Below are 20,216 nucleotides of genomic sequence, written 5' to 3'. Positions count from 1 at the left end.
GGAGAGGGAATTTGCTATCTGATATATTCCAAGCACTTAGAAAACTACTTGGTACATTTTTTTTTGAGCAGATTAATGAGTCAATTATGACTTTCTTTTAATCAGTTAGTGTCAGATATCCTAATTAGTATAGTTCACAACAGTCTGTCTATTACATTTGAATAACTGATGTTGTTCACTGGTATTAACACTTGGTTCGGGGTGATGGGAAGAGCAATGTAGCACTGCACCTTACTCCATCTCAATTTAATTTTAAAAGTACTGTAATTAATAATCTCCCTAGGGACCTCCTTTCAAAAGTATTTATCTAGAGTTTACAGCAATGCTACCCTGAACAAGCCCGATCCTGTCTGACCTCGGAAGCTAAGCAGGGTAGGGCCTGGTTAGAACTTGGATGGGAGACCGCCTAGGAAGACCAGGTGCTGTAGGAGTAAAAAATAAAAAAAAATAAGGGATTGTAAACTGACAAGGTCCTTGCAATCTGTGAGGTCGACCAAGGATTGCTTAGCCTAAAAGAAAAAACAAAAAAGAAAGTATTTATCTAGAGAAGCCATCACTAGTTGGCTATGCAGAAGAATTGTTCTCTACATGGTTAAATTAATATTTCATTAATGGATAAAATATGAATTAAAGAATTGTTTCTATAAATATGGAGCATTTTGAAAATGAGTCAATGAAAATATGTTATTTGATTAAATGTGAATAAGAATCAAAAAACATTAGCAAAAAAATCTTAAAAATCTAGAGAATTCCCACATACAGATTGCTTGAAAAATGTGTTTACCTCTGATTCTACTTGAAAAAGTCTAAAACTGATTATCATAGACAGTGTTTTATGGATGTAAAATTATTCAAGAATAAGGAGTCAGAACTATAGTAGGGAAACCAGTCAAAAAGGAATAACCTTGGAAGTATATCAAAAGGTTAGAGAACAGATGTATATATTTACATATTTTCAATTATATATATTCTCATACATGCCTTTTATTTTCTCAGTTCGCTGAGTTAAATTGAAGACATGAGGTTCATTTTCTCTCAAGTAGTCCCTTAAAATAGGCAATTATTTCTGATTTCTTTGTGTGTTTTTTTTTTAAAATACTGACATTCTCTTTTATAACCAAGGTAAAATCATAAAAATCAGGAGAAATTTACAAAATCAGGAAATTAATGTGTACAATACTTTACTTTAATCTGCCAATATCAATCAGGTTTCACTAATTTTATCAATAATATCCTCTATGGCAAAAGGAAATCCCAGATTATGTATTGTTTTGATCGCTTAGTTCATGTCTACCAGGTTTTTCCACTATGTAAATTTGACTTTTTCTTTTGAACTTAAGTAATTTATAGAATGATACTTTAAGAATAAGTAAATATGTAAATATTCTCTTCTCCAATCCCAACTATCACTTGGTCTTCTATTATTCAATATCATTTTATTTAGTCTCCATAACTTTTTAGTCTCTACTCTGAAATAGTTCTGCTATCTTTCTTTGTCTTTGAATATACCGTTTTAGAAGAGTTCATGGCAGTTAGTTTGTAAAAAAGACCTCTCAATTATGGTTTTTCTAATCTTTATAATAGTTAGCATTCAATTATGAGTACATGCTATAATTTTTAAAAGTCCAATCCATTTAATTAACAGAGATTTTTTTCAATAAAACTATACTTTTTATATTTAATAGTTATTTACCAACATTTCATTATGATTATGAATATTTTGTTTGATTGTTGTACACTAATAAAAATTATAATAAATAATTATAATAAATTATAGTAAATAATTATAAAATAATTATAATAATTATAATTATAATAAATAAATCCAGAAGTATTAGAGTTAGAAATTTTAAAAATTCTTCTTAGTGCATTATATTAGGGACAAAGGATGTAAATTTATTCCATATTGATAAGGTTAACTTTGACTTTTTGGTTAAGACTACTGTGTATTCTAAGACTGAGTAAATATACTGGGAGACAAGTTTCCCACCATGGGAGAAGAGAATTACCAAAATGGAGTGAGAGCACTTAGAATGAGCCCTGGAATATTGAACTGGATTTGGAAATAACAGTATGAATTCATAGTTTTAAATAGACAAAGACATACATAGAGACATAGATATTGATGTGTGTGAGAGTACATGCATGTGAATATGTGTGTACATGTGTGTGCATAAGTAGCTCTGATAGCTTACAGAATCTAAAAGCAATGATACCCTAGAAGCAATAAACTCTCTAAGTGATGAGATCTTGGTTTCTAAATGCCATTCTCTGCTAAAAGAATCAGGGCTTCTTAGATAAATGGCTGGTGTCAGTCTAGAGGAGAAAAGCCTGTAACTTTTTTTTTTTAACTCCCATTAAAATTTAATTTTACTTTCATTTTTAATTGTAGATGAAAAAAAAATCTTGTGGATTTACTTATGATTACAATTTTTATTATAGAAACAATGAAAACAAGATAATTATATTAAAATGTTGGTACATAATTACTAAACATAAAAAATACAATATTATTGCAACACCATCTCTTAATGAAATGAATGAGACATTTCTTTTCTTAAATTAATTAATTAATTAATTAATTAATTTATGCCTACAGCACCTAGGATTCCTAGGTGATCTCGCATTCAAGTACTAACCAGGCCCAACCCTGCTTAGCTTCTGAGATCAGACGGGATCAGGCTTGTTCAGGATGGCATGTGAATTAGACTATTTAAATTGTATCTGTCATAATTGATGTTATTTATTACCATAATCTACAAGATTCAGCCTAAATTCCATTATAATTTTTTATGGGTCCAGAAACTGAGAAATCTTGTTCAGATAAATAATAGAAGTAGGAGTGGAAAAAGGTTTGTTATAACAATGCCATTTGCCATTTGATTTGTTGAACTCCTTTTGAGTTATGTGCCCCAAATCATGTAATGAACTATCATCAATAATAATTATAAATGATGAACCAGCTAATAGCATCTCTTAATATATACTCCTTCAATTTTATTAAAAACAAAGAAATTGAAACATTGTTTCAAATGTATTTATTACCTATAAGTAGAGTAATTCCCTGTCTAAACATGTGGCAGTATTTTATGTTAATTGAAACATTGGAGTTTACTATACCCCAGGGAAGTGAGCTATAATAAAAGTGAGGAGAAAGAAAGATACTCATATTTCTGTTGTAAAGTAGAGCAAAGGCAATTGTAATGGGGGAATTCGGAAGGAAGAGATTTTAGTAAAGTACATATGAAATTGAAGATCTGGACAATGATTCCCTTTAAGTGGTCTTCGCCAGCATGACTTTCAAAAAATCACAAAATGTTTATGACCTACTAATTCTACTCAATCAACATGTCTGTCATGTGCAAGGACAGAGAATGTTTTAGTTACATAATGTTTTAGAAAATGAACATTCACATACACAATGCCCAAAACTATTTAAGAAACAAGAAACATAAGTTACTAAGAAATACATGGGAAAGCAGAACAGGAAGGAAAGCAAGGGTGACAGAAGAAAATGTGTCAGCAGGACTACAGAGTAAGTCCTTTTGGAATCAGCAAAACTAAGCATGAGAGGAAATGCTGAGTTTATTATTTACAAGAATTTGTGGTTGAATTTTTCACCTCTTGCCATGTTTTTTGTCCTTCCCCAGTCCTCCTTCCCTGGCTACTGTCTCTGGGGTTAGCAAGGGAAGGAGAAAGTAAGTATGAGGAGGAAGTAAATTTGGATGAATAAGGGCATGTAGTCAATACCTCTTCCTGAATAGGGAAAGGAAATAAAAATGTTCAAATCTGAATTCCAACAATTAAGATGAGTGTTGTAATGTGCTCAGGAAAGCTCAAATGATTCAGAAAGCTATGACTGACTTGAAGAACTAGTAATTTTCCATGTCAGATTTTATTCTTAAGACTATATTGTGAGCTACTATTTAGTTGATCTGACTTGAATGTTATTGGACCGTACACAGACATAGGGGATAGAAAAGGAATGGTAGAAATGGTTATGTGGGACATGGGGTCAGAGTAAGACCTTCAGGCTGTTCCAAGATCTGAAGACATTAAGATGCTCTTTCATAAACATAATTCAAAATAAAAATATATTACAAACACAAGTAAGGAAGTCCAACAAGATTCTAGATTATTTCCCAAAAATTACTCCTTCAAAGGTTTGTTTTTTATTTAAAATACTAAAAAAATTTTCCCAAATGCATTCAAACACAATAATTTAATGGTACACTAAGCACATGCTTAGTCTTTCTGTTTGGTAAGCCTTTACGGGGGATGGTAGTCTTAATATTTGTGTGTGTTGTATGTGCATATCTGTTTCTCTTCCTTTATTCCTATCATTGAAATTCACACATTCTAATATAACAACCCTTGCTGCTTCATAATTTTCTCTCTCTTGGATTTCCTTTTTTTCCCCCTAGGCCCTCCCTTAAGTTACTCTTTTATGTTGCCATTTGATATACTCTGTCTTTTTATTTACTTCCCACGTTCTTTTTCAAATAGGTTATACTCCTGTTAGTTTATAACACATCTTGAATTTATCTTATACAGCTTGTTTACCACACTTCTTTAACTCTTCTAGACCTACAAAAACTTGATCTACCAGTGAAGCTAACTTGTTTCCTGTCTACTTTCTCTCTAGTCTTAGACTGTTCCATAACTATGTTTCAAGAGAGAGATGACGATGAGTGACCTTGTCCTATATTGGTAATCCTCCATATTATTCCAATTTTATAGTAATGATATTAAGGTTAAATGAGGCAATGATAATAAAATGCTTACTACACTGTCTGAGACCATTTAGACAAGCATTAAAATGCAGCTCTGATTGATTAGCATGGAGTAAACTGGGAGAGATTGAGCTGAATATGGAAGTTTTATGACATTAATATGCACCTCAATTTTGTTTTCTTCCCACTTCACACATTGGGTTTATGGACCTATAGTCAAACTACAAATAATAATCTTAATTCCCTGGGGAAGGATTTAAGCTAACTTCTACAACATAAATAATGAAAAAATATAAACTCTGAAAATTAAAAAAAATTTAAATATTTTGCTACCTCTAGTCCCTCTACACCTTGCAGTGTATTTGGTTTCTAAAATAAAGACTTTAAGATGTTGTTATTATTGCTGTTATAATCACTTATTTTTCTTTAGGTTTCTCATTTCTCTTTCAAGGATTATTTATTACATTTACATAGTTTTGTAATTCAAGGTAAAGAAAGTATTTAGACTTAATTCCCATGTTTAATTGGATTTGATGCTCATCATTATTCCTACAATATTCTTTTAGGTTTTTAAAAATTACAATTGACATTCAATATTATTTTAGGTTTTTAAAAATTACAATTGACATTCAGTTTCAGTTGTGCAGCATAGTGGTTAGACATTTATGTAACATAAAATGATCTCCCTGATTAAGTCTAGTGCCCCTCTGACACTATACATGGTTATTACAATATTTTTGACTATATTTCCTAGGCTATACTTTATATCCCTGTGACTATTTTGTAACTACTAATTTGTACTTCTTACTCCAGTCACCTTTTTCATCCAGTCCCCTAACTCTCTCAATATGGTAACCATAATTTTCCTCTCTATATCTGTGGGTTTGTTTCTATTTCTTTGTTCATTTATTTTGTTTTTTAGATTCCACATATAAGTGAAATATTTCGTGTTTGTCTTTCTCTATTTGATTTATTTCACTTAGCATAATACCCTCTAGGTCCATCCATATTGTTGCAAATGATAAGATTTCACACTTTTTATGGCCGAGTAATATTCCATTGTATATATGTAGCACTCTTCTTTATACAATTGTTTGTCGATGGACACTTAGATTGCTTCCATATTTTGACTCTTGTAAATATTTCAATGAACATAGGAATACATAGATCTATTTGAATTAGAGTTTGGATTTTTTTGATTAAATACCTAGAAGTGGGATTACTGGATCATAAGGTGGTTCTATTTTGAATTTTTGAGGAATCTACATACTATTTTTATAGTGGCTGCACCAATTTGCAATCCCACATCTTTGCTGACATTTTTTGTTTGTTGATTTTTTGATAGTAGCTATTCTGACAGGTGTGAAGTGATATCTCATTATGGTTTTAACTTGCATTTCCCTGATAATTAGTGACACCGAGCATTTTTCCATATGTCTATTGGCCATGTGTATGTCCTCTTTGGAGAAATGTCTATTTAGGTCATCTTCCCATTTTTAAATCAGATTTTTTGTTTTTTTGGTGCTACCTTGTCTGAGTTCCTTATATATTTTGAATATTAATCCATTATCAGAAGTGTCATTGGCAAATGTCTTCTCCTTTCAGTAGGTTGTCTTTTCATTTTGTTGATGGTCTCCTTGCTATGCAAAAACTTTTTAGTATGATGTAGTCTCTCTCTCTTTCTTTCTTTCTTTCTTTCTTTCTTTCTTTCTTTCTTTCTTTCTTTCTTGCATGTATCTGCCCAGGTTTATCAATACCATTTATTGAAGAGACTGTCTTTACCCCATTGTATACTCTTGCCTCTATTGTCATAGATTAATTGACTATGTAAGTGTGGATTTATTTCTGGGCTCTTTATTCTTTTCCATTGATCTGTGTTTGTTTTTATGCCAGTACCATGCTGTTCTGATTACTATAGCCTTGTAGTATATTTTGATATCAGGTAGCATGATACTTCCAACTTTGATCTTCCTTCTCAAGAATACTTTGACTATTTGGGGTCTTTGTGGTACCATATAAATTTTAGGATTAATCTAGTTCCATAAAAAACGCCATTGGTATTTTGACAGTTATTGCATTGAATCTACAGATTGCTTTAGATAGTATAGAAATTTTACCTATGTCAGTTCTTTATATCCATGAGCATGTTATATGGTTCTATTTATCTGCATCTTCTTCATGTTTTATAATTTTCTGAGTAGAGGTCTTTTACCTCTTTGGTCAAATTTACTTTTAGGTATTTTACTTTTTTCATGCAATTGTAAATGGGATTGTTTTCTTAATTTCTCTTTCTGATAGTTTATTACTGGCGTATAAAAATTCAACCAATTTTTTAATATTAATTTGGTATCCTGCTGCTTTAATGAATTCATTTATCAGTTCTAACAGATTTTGGCTGACTCTTTAAGGTTCCCTTTATAGACATACAAAAATTGAGGAATTCTCTAATACAAGACCTGCACTACAGGAAATACTAAAAGGGGTCAGCTCACCTAAAAAAAATGACAAAAATATACATAATTAGGAGTAAAGTGACAATCAGGCAAAAAGAAGCAGAGGAGTGCAACTCTTACTAAGAACAGGGCATTATAGCTTAAATAGTAAGTGAATTGTTATAACAAGATAGTAATGAACATTCAGAATACATAGGGACAAATTCAGGCAACAATGACTAAAAAGGGGAGGATTCAAGAATCCAAATTCACAAAGGGGGATGGAGATAAGTCACGTGCAAAAGAAAATGCACAACTATATATATATATATATATATATAACTATTATTTTCATATTCGTAATGGTAACCATACGCTAAAGACTCAGAGGTGAAGTATATAACATAAAACAAGAGGAACCAGAAGCAAAACCCACAAAAGCCAACTAAAATAAAGAAAACAGAAACAGAATGACAAGGAAGCAATGGAAACATTGAGCTACCAGAAGCAAAAGATAAAATGGCTATAAGAAGACCTCGTATTTCAATAATCACCCTAAATGGTAACAGATTGAACTCACCAATAAAAAGTACAGAGTTGAAGAATGAATCAAAAAACAAAACCCAATCATATGCTGCCTCCAGGAGACACATCTCAGCTGCAAAGACAAATATAGACTCAAGATGAAAGGGTAGAAAATGATATTTCAAGCAAATGGCATTCGAAGAAAAGCAGTAGTGGTACTAATATGAGACAAAATAGGCTTCAAAATAAAAAAAGTAAAGAAAGATACTGAGGGACACTTCATAATGATAAAGGCAATCATGCACCAAAAAGACATAACAATTATTAATATCTATGCTCCCAATCAGAGAGCCCCAAAATATGTAAAGCAATTACTAACAGGACTAAAGGGAGAAACAGACCAAAACACTATTGTAGTAGGGGATCTAAATACCCCACTGTTGAATATGGACAGATCATCCAAACAGAAAATCAATAAGGAAATAATATCCTTAAATGACATATTAGACCAACTGGACATAATTGACATCTACAGAGCTTTCCATCCCAAAACAACTGGTTATACATTCTTCTCTAGTGCACATGGAACATTCTCAAGAATCAACCACTTGCTGGACACAGAGATAGCTTCAACAAATATAAGAGGTTTGAAATCATACTCACCATATTCTCTGATCATAATGCTTTGAAACTAGAGATCAACTGAAAAAGAAATCAGAAAGAACCACAAATACATGGAGATTAAACAACATGCTACTGAAAAATAACTGGGTCAGAGGAGAAATAAAAAGAATAATCAAGAGATACATAGAAATGAATGATAATGATAGTACAATATATCAAAACTTTTGGGACACAGCAAAAGCGGTCATAAGAAGAAAGTTCATGTCATTACAGGCCTACCTCCAAAAACAAGAATGAGTCCAAATAAAAAACCTAATGCTTCATCTTAAAAAACTAGAAAAGGAAGAACAAATGAGGCCTAAAGTCAGCAGAAGCAAAGAAATCATCAAAATTAGAGCAGAAATACATAAAATTGAAAACAAAACAAAACAAAAAAGAGAAAAAATAAATGCAACAAAGATTTGGTGCTTTGAGAAGGTTAATAAAGTTGACAAATCCCTGGCTAGATCCACTAAAGAAAAAAGAAAAAGGACACAAATAAATAAAATCAGGGATGAAAGAGGGGAAATTACAACTGATATTACAGAAATAAAAATGATTATACAAGAATACTATGAAAAAGTACATAATAACAAATTTAATAATCTAAAAGAAATGGGCCAGTACTTAGAAAAATACAATCTTTTTAGACTGAATCAAGAAGAACTGGAAAATCTAAATAGATGGATCGGCAGTGTGGAAATTGAAAAAATCATCAAAAACCTTCCAAAAAGTAAAAGTCCAGGACCAGATGGCTTCACCAGTGAATTCTACCAAACATTCAAAGCAGATTTAATACCTATTCTCCTCAAACTCTTTCAAAAAACCAAAGAGAAGGCAATTCTTCCCAACTCATTTTATGAGGCTAATTAACCCCAATACCAAAACCTGGTAAAGATAACACAAAAAAAGAAAACTATAGACCAATATCTCTCACGAACACAAAAGCAAAAATCCTAAATAAGATACTAGAAAACTGAATACAGCAACATATTAAAAAAATTATACACTACGATCAAGATTATACACTTCATCCCAGGGGCAAAGGGATGATTCAACATACACAAATCAATTAATGTGATATACCACAAAAAAAAAAATGAAAAAATAAGAATCACATGATTATATAAATAGATGCAGAAAAAGCCTTCGACAAGATACAGCATCCATTTATGATCAAAACACTTCACAATCGGTATAGAAGGAAAGTACCTTAACATAATAAAGGCCATCTATGACAAACTCTCAGCCAACTTATACTTAATGGTGGAAAACTAAAAACCTTCCATCTAAGATCAGGAACAAGGCAAGGCTGTCCACTATCGCCACTGTTATTCAATATAATATCGGAGGTCCTAGCAAGTGCAATTAGACAAGAGAAAGATATAAAAGACATCCAAGTAGGAAACAAAGAAATCAAACTGTCACTATTTGTGGATGACATGATTCTCTATATAGAAAACCCTAAAGACTCCACAAGAGCACTACTAGAAACAATAAGCAAATACAGTAAAGTTTCTGGTTACAAAATCAATGTTAAAAAATCCATAGTGTTCCTGTACTCTAACAACAAAGTGTCAGAAAAAGAAGTGGAAAAAATAATTCCTTTTGCAATTGCAACAAAAAGAATAAAATACCTAAGAATAAATCTAACAAAATGTGTGAAGGACCTATAGAATGAAAACCACAAGACTCTATTAGAAGAAATTGAAGCAGATACAAAGAAATGGAAAGATATTCCATGTTCTCGGATTGGAAGAATCAACATAGTTAAAATGACCATATTACCTAAAGCATTATACAGATTTAATGCAATCCCCATCAACATACCATCAGCAGTTTTTAAAGAAATATAACAAAAATCATCAAATTTGTACAGGAGCACAAAAGACTCCAAACTGCCAAAGCAATTTCGAGAAAAAAATCAACAAGGCTAGAGGGAGGCATCACTCTGCCCTAGTTCAAATTATACTACAAAGCGACAATAATCAAAACGGCATGGTATTGGCAGAAAAATAGACACATGGACCAGTGGAACAGAATCAAGAGTCCAGAAGTAAACCCATATTTACATGGGCAAATAATTTTTGACAAAAAAGCCAAAAACATACAGTGGAGGAAGGAAACCCTCTTCAATAAATGGTGCGGGGAAAACTGGAAAGCCACCCGCAAAATAATGAAACTAGACTATTGTCTATTACCACATACCAAAATTAACTCAAAATATTTAAGAACCTGAATATAAGACCTGAAACAATAAAATACATGGAAGAAAACATAGGAATGAAACTCAAGACCTTGGACTTAAAGAGGATTTTATGAATTTGACCTCGAAGGCAAGGGAAGTAAAAGCAAAAATAAATGAATGGGACTACATCAAACTAAAAAGTTTCTGCTCAGCAAAAGAAACCATCAATAAGGTAAAGAGACAACCATCTGAATGGGAAAATATATTTGCAAGCATCACCTCCGATAAGGGCCTAATATCCAAAATATACAAAGAACTCATACAACTCAATATCAATAAAAAACCAAAAGATCCAATCAAAAATGGGCAGAGGACCTGAACAGACACTTCTCCCAAGAAGACATACAAATGGCTAATAAATATATGAAAAGATGTTCAACATTGCTAGCTATTAGAGTAATGCAAATCAAAACCACAATGAGATGCTATCTCAAACCTGTTAGAATAGCTATAATCAACAGGACAAGTAATAACAAATGCTGGAGAGGATACAAAGAAAAAGGAACCCTCATACACTGCTGGTAGGACAACAGATTGGTACAGCCACTACGGAAAACAGTATGGAGGTTCCTCAAAAAACTAAGAATTGATCTATCATATCATCCAGCAATCCCTCTACTGGGTATTCACCCCAAAGACTTAAAAATCATATCCATAAAGATATTTGCACACCAATGTTCATAGCAGCTGTATTTACAGTGACCAGGACATGGAAGCAACTGAATTGTCCTACAATAGCTAATTGGCTAAAGAAGCAGAGGTACATATATACAATGGAATTTTACTTAGCCATAAGAAGAGATGAAATACTGCCATTTGCGACATGAATGGAACTCGAGATCATCATGCTAAGCGAAATAAGCCAGACAGAAAAAGTCAAAAATCACATAATATCACTTATATGTGGGATATAAGCCTAAAAGCAATAAAAGAACAAGACAAACAGAGACCCATGGACATGGACTATAGACTAGTGGTTACCAGAGGGTAGGGGGTGGATAAAGGGGTAGGTAGATGGGGTAAAGGGGGTCAAATAAGGTGGGTAGAGGGAAGGTGGAGTGGGCAAAAGGGATCAAATATCCGGTAGCTGAAGGAAACTGGACTTTGGGTGATAAACACAATAGAATATACAGATGTTAAATTATAATGTACACTTGAAAATTATATAATTGTATTAACCAATGTTACCCCAATACACTTAATTTAAAACATTTTTAAAAATAAAATAAAAGATTGAGTCCTAATCATAAGACTATAGAATGCTTCCCTTCCCTCCACACGTATCACCAAACAATAGGGCTCCTGTATAATAACTGGGTGTCGTAGCTAAAAGAACTATAAGCCTATTAAGAGAATCCCTATCAAGACCCAAAGAGAACAAGGGAGACAATATTAAAGATGCTAGGGGAAAGCTTAGCCTCTGACACCACAGTATAACATACAGTAAACGCAAGCTAACTTTTAGATAGATAAACATAAAACTTTACACTAAAGGCTTATATACTTCCATTCCATTTACTTGATATGTTGTGTGAAGCTTACAATAACAAAAATTACAAGTCATGTTAAAAATTAAAGCCGCATGTCAGGACCCAGAGGTGGAGAGCAGAGCAATGAGAATTCAGACAAGATAAGGCAGATTAAAGCTTCAACCTGGGTCTTGGGGCAGGGCTGAGCAGCAGCAGCAGCAGCTTGGCCCCAGCAATAATATGTCAAATCTGTGACCCAGGATCCAAGGACGGGATTAAGAACAGTGGCAGCTAAGCACTGGCAATTTGGAGCCAGGTCAGGACTCAGAGCAGCGGCAACTCTAGTCCCATAGACCAAGGTACACTGGTGTTCCAGCCCTGGAGAGCAGGGCACAGCCACAAGTGAGGATCTTTGGGGAAGGTCTCACTGCAGTGACAGCTCCAGCCCCTGAGAGGACGCACAACAGTAGGAACTCCTGGCAACTCCGTCAGCTGGGTCAGCATTGGTGAAAACTGTGAGAATCCTTGGTAGCAAACAGAAATTTTAGCATAGTTGTTAAGAAACATCACATAATTTCTAATTACTAAAAATATCTTGTTTTATAAATGAATTTATTAACGTTGAAAAAAGATATCAGAATGGTTTAAACTGTAAGTTTGGCAAAACCCATTGACTCATTAGTAGCTGGTGAAAATATTTTAGTTGTTAGTAGCCATCAGAATAAAAAGTAACTAGAAAACAAAACAAAGGAAAATAGAGTATAACATATATAATCCTGGCAAGTTTTGTTTTGTGAATCTTTATTAAAATTTCATTTGTGAAAGTGTATCTGTTTATATGTGCATTGCATGTGTGTGTGCACTGAGTCATGCTATAAAAGTTATTTTTTGCTCTGGGTTGTATTAGTCAGAGAAGTTTGAAAATCACTGATCTACATTAATTGCTATTAACACAAAGCAAATAGGCAGTATTTTAGGCAATTGGACTCAGGTTGCCTACTGCACTTTTGGTACAAGTTGTTCTACAGAAAAATGCAGGGAAAGATACTATAAGTCATAACTGAAAGATTTAAATAATTAAATTTATGAAGTCAAAAGAAATAAATAAAACACTATAAAGTGATATAATCAAATGATTCTCTATAATTTTAGAAATTATTAGTTTGAGTGTAAATTGATGTCATCTTTGAAGTACCTTTCAAAATTTAACTATGCATACCTTTTGCCCAGAAATTCTGCTTCCAAATCTACCTTACAGAAACACGCAAATAAGTAAGCATATGTTTGCAAAGATACTTACTGCAGCATTTATTAAGCAAGATGATAACAACGAAAAAAAAAGACCCATGAAGTATTCATGAAGAGATGCCATTGGGAGGCAATATAAAACTCTTAAATTTGGTGTTAGACTTTTATTTTCTAATATAGTTTGTGAAAAAAATGAGAAATATGACCAATATGTTTTTAGAATACAGTTGATAAAATAAATGAATCAACTGTTTTTGTGCAGTGTACCTTTCTTTCTGCAAAAACTTTTGTGTAAACATGCCAATCTTGAGCAGACCCCTATATAGAATGCACAACTTTGAATTGTGAAGATCAGAATCTGAAGATAAAAAGAGATGTAAAATTAAGTTATCCCAAATAAACTGGATTCTGTTTTTTGGGATGGCTTCGTTTTATACATATAAATTCTGAAGTCTTGGTATCTGAAGTTAATTCCTGGAGTCAGCCTATTGTAGAAATAGATCTATTAAGTTAATTACTTAATCCTAGGTTTAATAATTCCCTATAATTTTCCCTACCTCCTGAGAAAATTAAATAAGCCACATACAGTTAAGATTCTCATTCCTCCTTATGGGTTTATTGAAGAACTTCATCAAACATCTGTAATTGAACTAGTCTGGGTCTTTGAAACTTACAATTATTATAGAGAAATAAATATACTAGAGACAATTTTAAAATATATGGTACAGTGAAGGGAAAAGAGTTTGAGATGAGAATACAAAGAAATAATAGCTTAGTGACATAAATTCCCCAAATTAGGCAGATCTCGATAATAGGGGAATTGGGATGTTCAATTTTCATGCCAGAACACAGAGATTATTTTTTTGTCTTTCATTGGGAAACTTCTGTATGATTCCAATGCAGCAGAAAAATGTTAATTTCCATTTGAGGATGATGAACTAAATACACACTATAGAATCTTCTCTCTTCCTTCAGAATGACAAAGAAAGTACTTAGAGAAAAGCTACAATCATGCTTAAATTCAGTAAGTAGAAACTCAATAGCCCTATATATGTATATAATTCTTAGGAAGAAATATACAGAATGATATTTGTTAAGGAAACCAATACCTAAAGTGTATATCTAGTCCCATATATAATAATAATACTGAAACACATGAGTGGTACTTCCAAAAGTGCTCCAAATTTAACACTGGAAGGAATCCAATGGCAATTGGCAGAGTAATTACATTTTTACCCTAGAGTCAGATTTGCAATCAAAAACTTTAGGGAGTCTAAAAGAAGACTTCAACGTAAAAAATTAGTGAAGGGTCAAGAAATACCAAACATCTGAAAAAAATAAACATTATGAGAAAGAAATAATAACTATAACAAATGAAACACCTTACACCCAAGGAAACATTTAAAGAAAACAGAAAAGATATAGAAAATAAGTAGAAGTAACATTTGAAGAGCTATTAAAAAATATTTTATTAAAAAACCTATAGACCATAAAAATCATAATTTGCCTAGTTAAAACAGAAAATAACCCTCAGGGTAGTAACCGAAGAGCAGAATGGACACCTCAGAAGAAAACAATTCTTGACCTGGGAAACATAAATAAGCAATTCTCCCCCAAATACAGTACATGTGGTGATAAAAAGATGAAAAATATAAAAATAAAGGTAAGAGATAGGAAGGAGACACTTGGAGAAATTTCGACATCCGCCTAATAGGAGTTATAGAAATACTGAATGAGAGAATAGAGGACAAGAAATAACAATCATAAAGTAAACAATAGATGAGAAATTTCCAGAATTTATCTAAAACATAAATCCTTATTTAGACTTCAGAGTTATACTCAAAGGAAATAGAATCATATTGACATAAGACTTCTCGTCACCAACATTGGCAAGAAGAAAATTTAGGAGAAATGTCTTTGTCACCTTGAGTACACAGAGTTCTTACACATGACACCAAAAGAACAATTAATGATTCAACAATTGATGAGTTGAACCTTATTAAAAATAAAATCTTTAATTCTTCAAAAGACATATTTAAAAGATTGAAAAGACAAGTCACAGGCTAGGAGAAAATAATTGCACATCACGTATCCAATAGTAAACTTGTATCTAAGATACATAAAAAACTTTCATAACTTAATTTTTAAAATTGTTCTATTGTTGATATGGATGATAATTACATGAGTGTGTTCATTCTATGAAATATATGAAATTGAACAATGTGACTTTTGTACTTTGTGTACCTTTTTGTACGTATTTAGACTTCAAAAAAAAAGTTCAAAGTGTACTAAAATCCTACTCAAAAAATTAGAAAAATAATTTTAAGTAAGCTAAAAAATTAGGAGATGCTGGGAATATTTCAGTCTGAATACATCCTGTCTCCTCTCCAATTTTAATTTCAAAGCATTCTGCTCTATTAAGTTGAGCAGTAGCTAAAATTACTAGTCCAGCAGATGCTTGGCAAAGCAAGTAAACTTTCAGGTTCTGTAGGAATCCTCATAGAGAATGCTTTGCTTTCCAGTAACTGTGACCCAGGATGAAGGGAGAGCCCTGCTTTCTCTATGGTTTGCCTCTTGGTCTTCCAGACCTGAAGAGGAGTGTTGCTGGTGGCTTTTCAGAAGCGGACCTTGAGATGAAGTTGAAGGGACAAAATATTTATTAGGGAAAAGTATCTTTGAAAGGAAGCAGAAGGTTAGAGATGTGAGAGAACAAGATGGAATAAAGAAAAAAGTTGAAGTGTGATATAGGTCCCCCAAAATCTCAGCCACGTTGATAGGGAAGACGGTAGCAAGTGTTGACTGTCAGAGTATTGTAACAATAAAATGTCCTGTTAATGTCTTTTTAATCCATAGGAGAAAAAGTGAATTACAGAAACCACAATAAACATATTGAATAAAGCACTCTCTACACCATCAGATCTGTAATTAAAGGCAAGAACTGCCTCATTCATTTTTGTATACTTGTAACTGTGTGTGATGCTCAAAATATATGTGAATCAACAAAAATTTTAAATGAGCAGCAGAATATAATACAAATAAGAAATTTAAGCTGCTCTCCCAGTAGAAGGTAATTATATATTGATCGATTCATTTTGACTGGTTAATCAGAAACAGCTTTTGAAACTGATGATGGCTTTGGAAAAGTTGGCTTCAGAAAGAGCCTAAAATGACACTAGTAAGTTCAGTTAAACCATCTCAGATAGGTACATCTCAGAGAGAGGTGATGAAGACTTACTTTTAAGTACTTGTTTCCAGATACCTATGGGAGTTCTATGACAGTTGGAACTATACTGTTGGCTGGAGTGGGTCGATTGACACAGGTTGGTACATAAATTATAAAAAGAATCAAATGACGCTAAGAGTTTGTGATGAGAGTAAACAGGATAGATAGCTATACAGAAAGCTTAATAAACAAACTGTGAGAAGGGGTTGGGAAATGAAATGGGATGGGGAAGAGAGACCAATAAGAGAAAATTAGGAGAATAGGTTAGTAAATGAAAGAGTAAGAAATATTAAATGAGTATATTTCTTTTGGACACTCTTAAACTTTCTTGGAGTTCTCTCACCTAAGACAACTGAGTAGCCTCTCAGAGAGCACCTGTTGAGAGAACAGAGAAGGTAATTAAAGTCATCCTTCCCTCCTGATGCTACTTTGCTTTTTTTTGTCTTCTCAGGTTCCAAGATGGCCTACAGTACTAGAGTTTGGGGTATTGTACCTACCATAATGCAGATAAGCAAAGACCCTACCAACTTCTACATAGGGAGATCACTGTGGCTCAGTTTAACTTTTATTTATGTTTCAGTTGTGTATGTAGTACAAATCACCTGGTATGATCTGGCTAAAGACTTCCAGTGCCATGGGAATATTTCCAAAGCCTGTCTAGCAGAGTGCTATGAGACTCACTTCATTAGGCCTGTCCTAGGAGTTTGGTATGCGGTTGGCTTTGTCTTTCCCTTCATCTTTTTTGTGATGGAGTTTTTTGTCTCTCAGAGTGTGCGCAAGCAAAGCAAGATGTTTAAAAAGCAAAACACTGACAACAAAGAAGACCATACAGAGAAAAAAGAAGATGAAATTTTTGACTTATCTCAGAAAAAGCCTCTGTTGGCAATGTATCTTGTCTACTTTCTTGCACAGTTGTCTGTACAGGTGATTTTCTTGGTTATTCTTATTCACTCTCAGCTACCACTGGTTAAAAAATCCATTTGGTGTAGTACCCGCATATGTCAAGGAACTTACGCATGTGTAATAATGGGGACACAGGAAAAGATGATGTCCATCATACTTCTAGCTACACTCTCAGTGCTTATCATGACTCTTTGTATTATGTTCTTCTTGTACACCATGAATGCATACCTAGTCACAGGAGCTAATCTGTCTAAGAGATACAGAGGCTCTATAAAATTCCGACAATAGCCCAGATGATCATCACTAATTACAAAATACGGAATGGATGGAAAAAAGGCCTATGGTGGTCTTATATTGAAGCAGTACGTACTTTAATAAAAGAAAAATAAAACTTAAAAGTGTGATAAGCCTGCTTTCTTCTCATACAGTAGTTACTTTATTTCTTAAAGAAAAAAATGGAATAGGTTTCAGAATATTTCAAAAGTGAGGAATTTGAGGGCATTTCTCCCTACCAGTTTTGATATCCTATCACAAAGAAATGTCATGGATTTTTTCCATTTAATTGATTAGGAACAGGATTAAGGTTAAGAAAATTTACATAATGAGAATTTTAGAGGGAGGGACAGAGTGGACAATTACAGATAACCAAATATTATTGCTTCTTTAATATTCTTTACTGCTTACAGTGTTCTTAATATTTTTTAGGCTTTCCTACTGAAGTAAACCTCAATGCAGATGTTTCAAAGAAGGTTAATACCAAATATTTTGTATAAGTAGAGAAGATAAATTAATGAGAAAAAAGGGAAATAGTATGTTTCTAAAGAAATGATTGAATTTCAGATAAGTATGAAGAACAGGAGAAGAAAATCAGAAGCAGCAATTACACTTACGTACTTGAACTTTATCTATTTCCCTTTGGCACTTTATATCATTATTACCAACTTCTAGCTTAGTTTTATCAAGCTGAACTAATATATGTAGAAGTAATTAAAATTTGAGAAGCAAATTCTTCTTAGAACAATTGAAGGTTCTAAATTGGCAAAAGACTTAAATTGTAAATGCAGCCACAGCTGTTATTAGTGAGATGTGGATACATTTAGGGGCCAGCGGAGTTTCATATGAATCTTCAAAGAGCAAGGAAATTGGTTCCTTATGAATCAAGGTGGCTCATCACAAAAAGAAATAGCAACTTAGAATGTGAGATTAAATGATATACATGTTTATAGAGTCAGACATTGACAAGCAATACTTGAATGGCAGCCTGAGAATCCCTTTTAATACATCTTGTTTTGAACTCCATCCAGAATCAATGAAGTGAATTGGCAGGATTAATTTCTAGTGATTGGTGTGCTCCTTCTTTAAGCGCCTCCTCTCATGCAAACTACAGATTATACTTTAGATGACCCCAGATGTCTATAATGTGTGACACAACAATGCAAGACACAGGCAAAATGATCTCTATGACCAATTTCAGAAATATTCAGATTATTTCTTCTCAGTAGAAATTAAATACCTGTAGTGTTATGAATTTAGTATCTGTAGATAAATTATCTTCAGGTCTAATACTTACCTAATTTTCTCCATCATCACTCACTCCTTACTATTATGTGATTATATTTCACTTGGATTTCAATAACAGCTGCCTAATGTCGACTGCCCCCATAATCTACACCTCTGTCACAGGTTTTCTGTGTCAAATTTCATTTTGCCATTTTCATGCTAGGCTCATTGTTCTAAGAAAAAACTTAAACTCTATTAACATTATTTACGAAACCTTACTTTGTTAAGTTCCTATTTAACAATCCAGTTTCACTTTTGACCGTGACCTCCCAACACTCCACACTTCATGCTCCTTCCAACTGTTAGAGTACCTTTTACATGCAATGTTCCCTTTGACCTCTCAGTCTTTACACAATGCTTTACTTTCCAACTGTGATCATTTTCAGTACAACCCTCCCTCCACCTCTCTTCATCTACCTAACTTCTACTAATAACCTAGTTCTCAGTTTATATGCCATTCCCTGCAAGAAGACTTCTATGATCCTCCAAGTCTGAATTAAGAGGTCTTATTCTGTGTACTTACCTAATTATAGCCCTTAATAACAATGCCTGTTTATTTGCCATTATCATCCACTGAGATACAACCTCTTCATGATAGAATATGTCTAATTCGCTTCCTAATTTATACCTAAGACAAAAACACATCATATATGTTGGAAAACTATTTGTGGAAAAAATTCTTAAATGAAACATAACTGTTGCCTATGTGATAAAAGTAACTTTAGAAATACCAGTATATCATCTAGAGAAGTATTAGGAGGTAAAAGAATTTTTTTAAGTTCATGTTCCCATTTAGAATACTGAGGTCTTAAAAGCCAAGCTACACTTATATGGCATGGAAGGGGTCATATCTAGAACCTAATTGCTTGTTTATGCTGTTTTATTTGTTTTAATGTACATATGATAAAACACTCTTTTTTGATATGCAGTTCTGGATTTTAAAGAAGAACTGTTCCATTAACCCTAATATTCCTCTTATGCTGTCCCTTTGTAGTTAACTTATCTTCTACCCAAAACACCTAACCCATTACCTATCCATTCTCTATACCTATAGTTTTGTTTTTTCTAGAAGGTCATATAAATGAAATATACAAAGTATTTCATTGAGTTGAGTTTCTTTCACTTAGCATAATGCATTTAGAATTCATCTACACCATGTATATGTCTCAAGCTTGTTACTTTTTAGGGCTAAGTGATATTTCATTATATGAA

The 20,216-nt window shown here is 32.9% G+C and overlaps 1 protein-coding gene and 2 pseudogenes across 2 annotated transcripts; 2 read left to right on the top strand and 1 right to left on the bottom strand.

Moving 5' to 3' along the window:
• Positions 1–312: 312 nt before the first annotated feature.
• LOC118614769 lies at positions 313–431 on the top strand (annotated as a pseudogene).
• Positions 432–2,590: 2,159 nt separating this feature from the next.
• On the bottom strand, positions 2,591–2,709 carry LOC118614234 (annotated as a pseudogene).
• An 11,618-nt stretch (positions 2,710–14,327) lies between these two features.
• LOC118613845 lies at positions 14,328–17,828 on the top strand. 2 transcript variants are annotated; one of them, XM_036237853.1, is made up of 2 exons: positions 14,328–14,342; positions 16,993–17,828. In XM_036237853.1, the coding sequence occupies exons 1-2, from the start codon at positions 14,330–14,332 to the stop codon at positions 17,730–17,732; spliced, it is 753 nt and encodes a 250-aa protein (XP_036093746.1). In that variant the 5' UTR covers positions 14,328–14,329; the 3' UTR covers positions 17,733–17,828. The 2 variants fall into 2 exon arrangements, with proteins under 2 accessions (XP_036093746.1, XP_036093747.1); XM_036237854.1 differs by lacking the exon at positions 14,328–14,342 and adding an exon at positions 15,497–16,638.
• Positions 17,829–20,216: the final 2,388 nt, after the last annotated feature.

This window comes from Rousettus aegyptiacus, unplaced genomic scaffold (assembly GCF_014176215.1).
Source record: "Rousettus aegyptiacus isolate mRouAeg1 unplaced genomic scaffold, mRouAeg1.p scaffold_m13_p_2, whole genome shotgun sequence".
Lineage (NCBI taxonomy): Eukaryota > Metazoa > Chordata > Mammalia > Chiroptera > Pteropodidae > Rousettus > Rousettus aegyptiacus.
The sequence above is the reverse complement of the archived record's forward strand: the minus strand, read 5'-3'. Positions and strand labels throughout refer to the sequence as shown.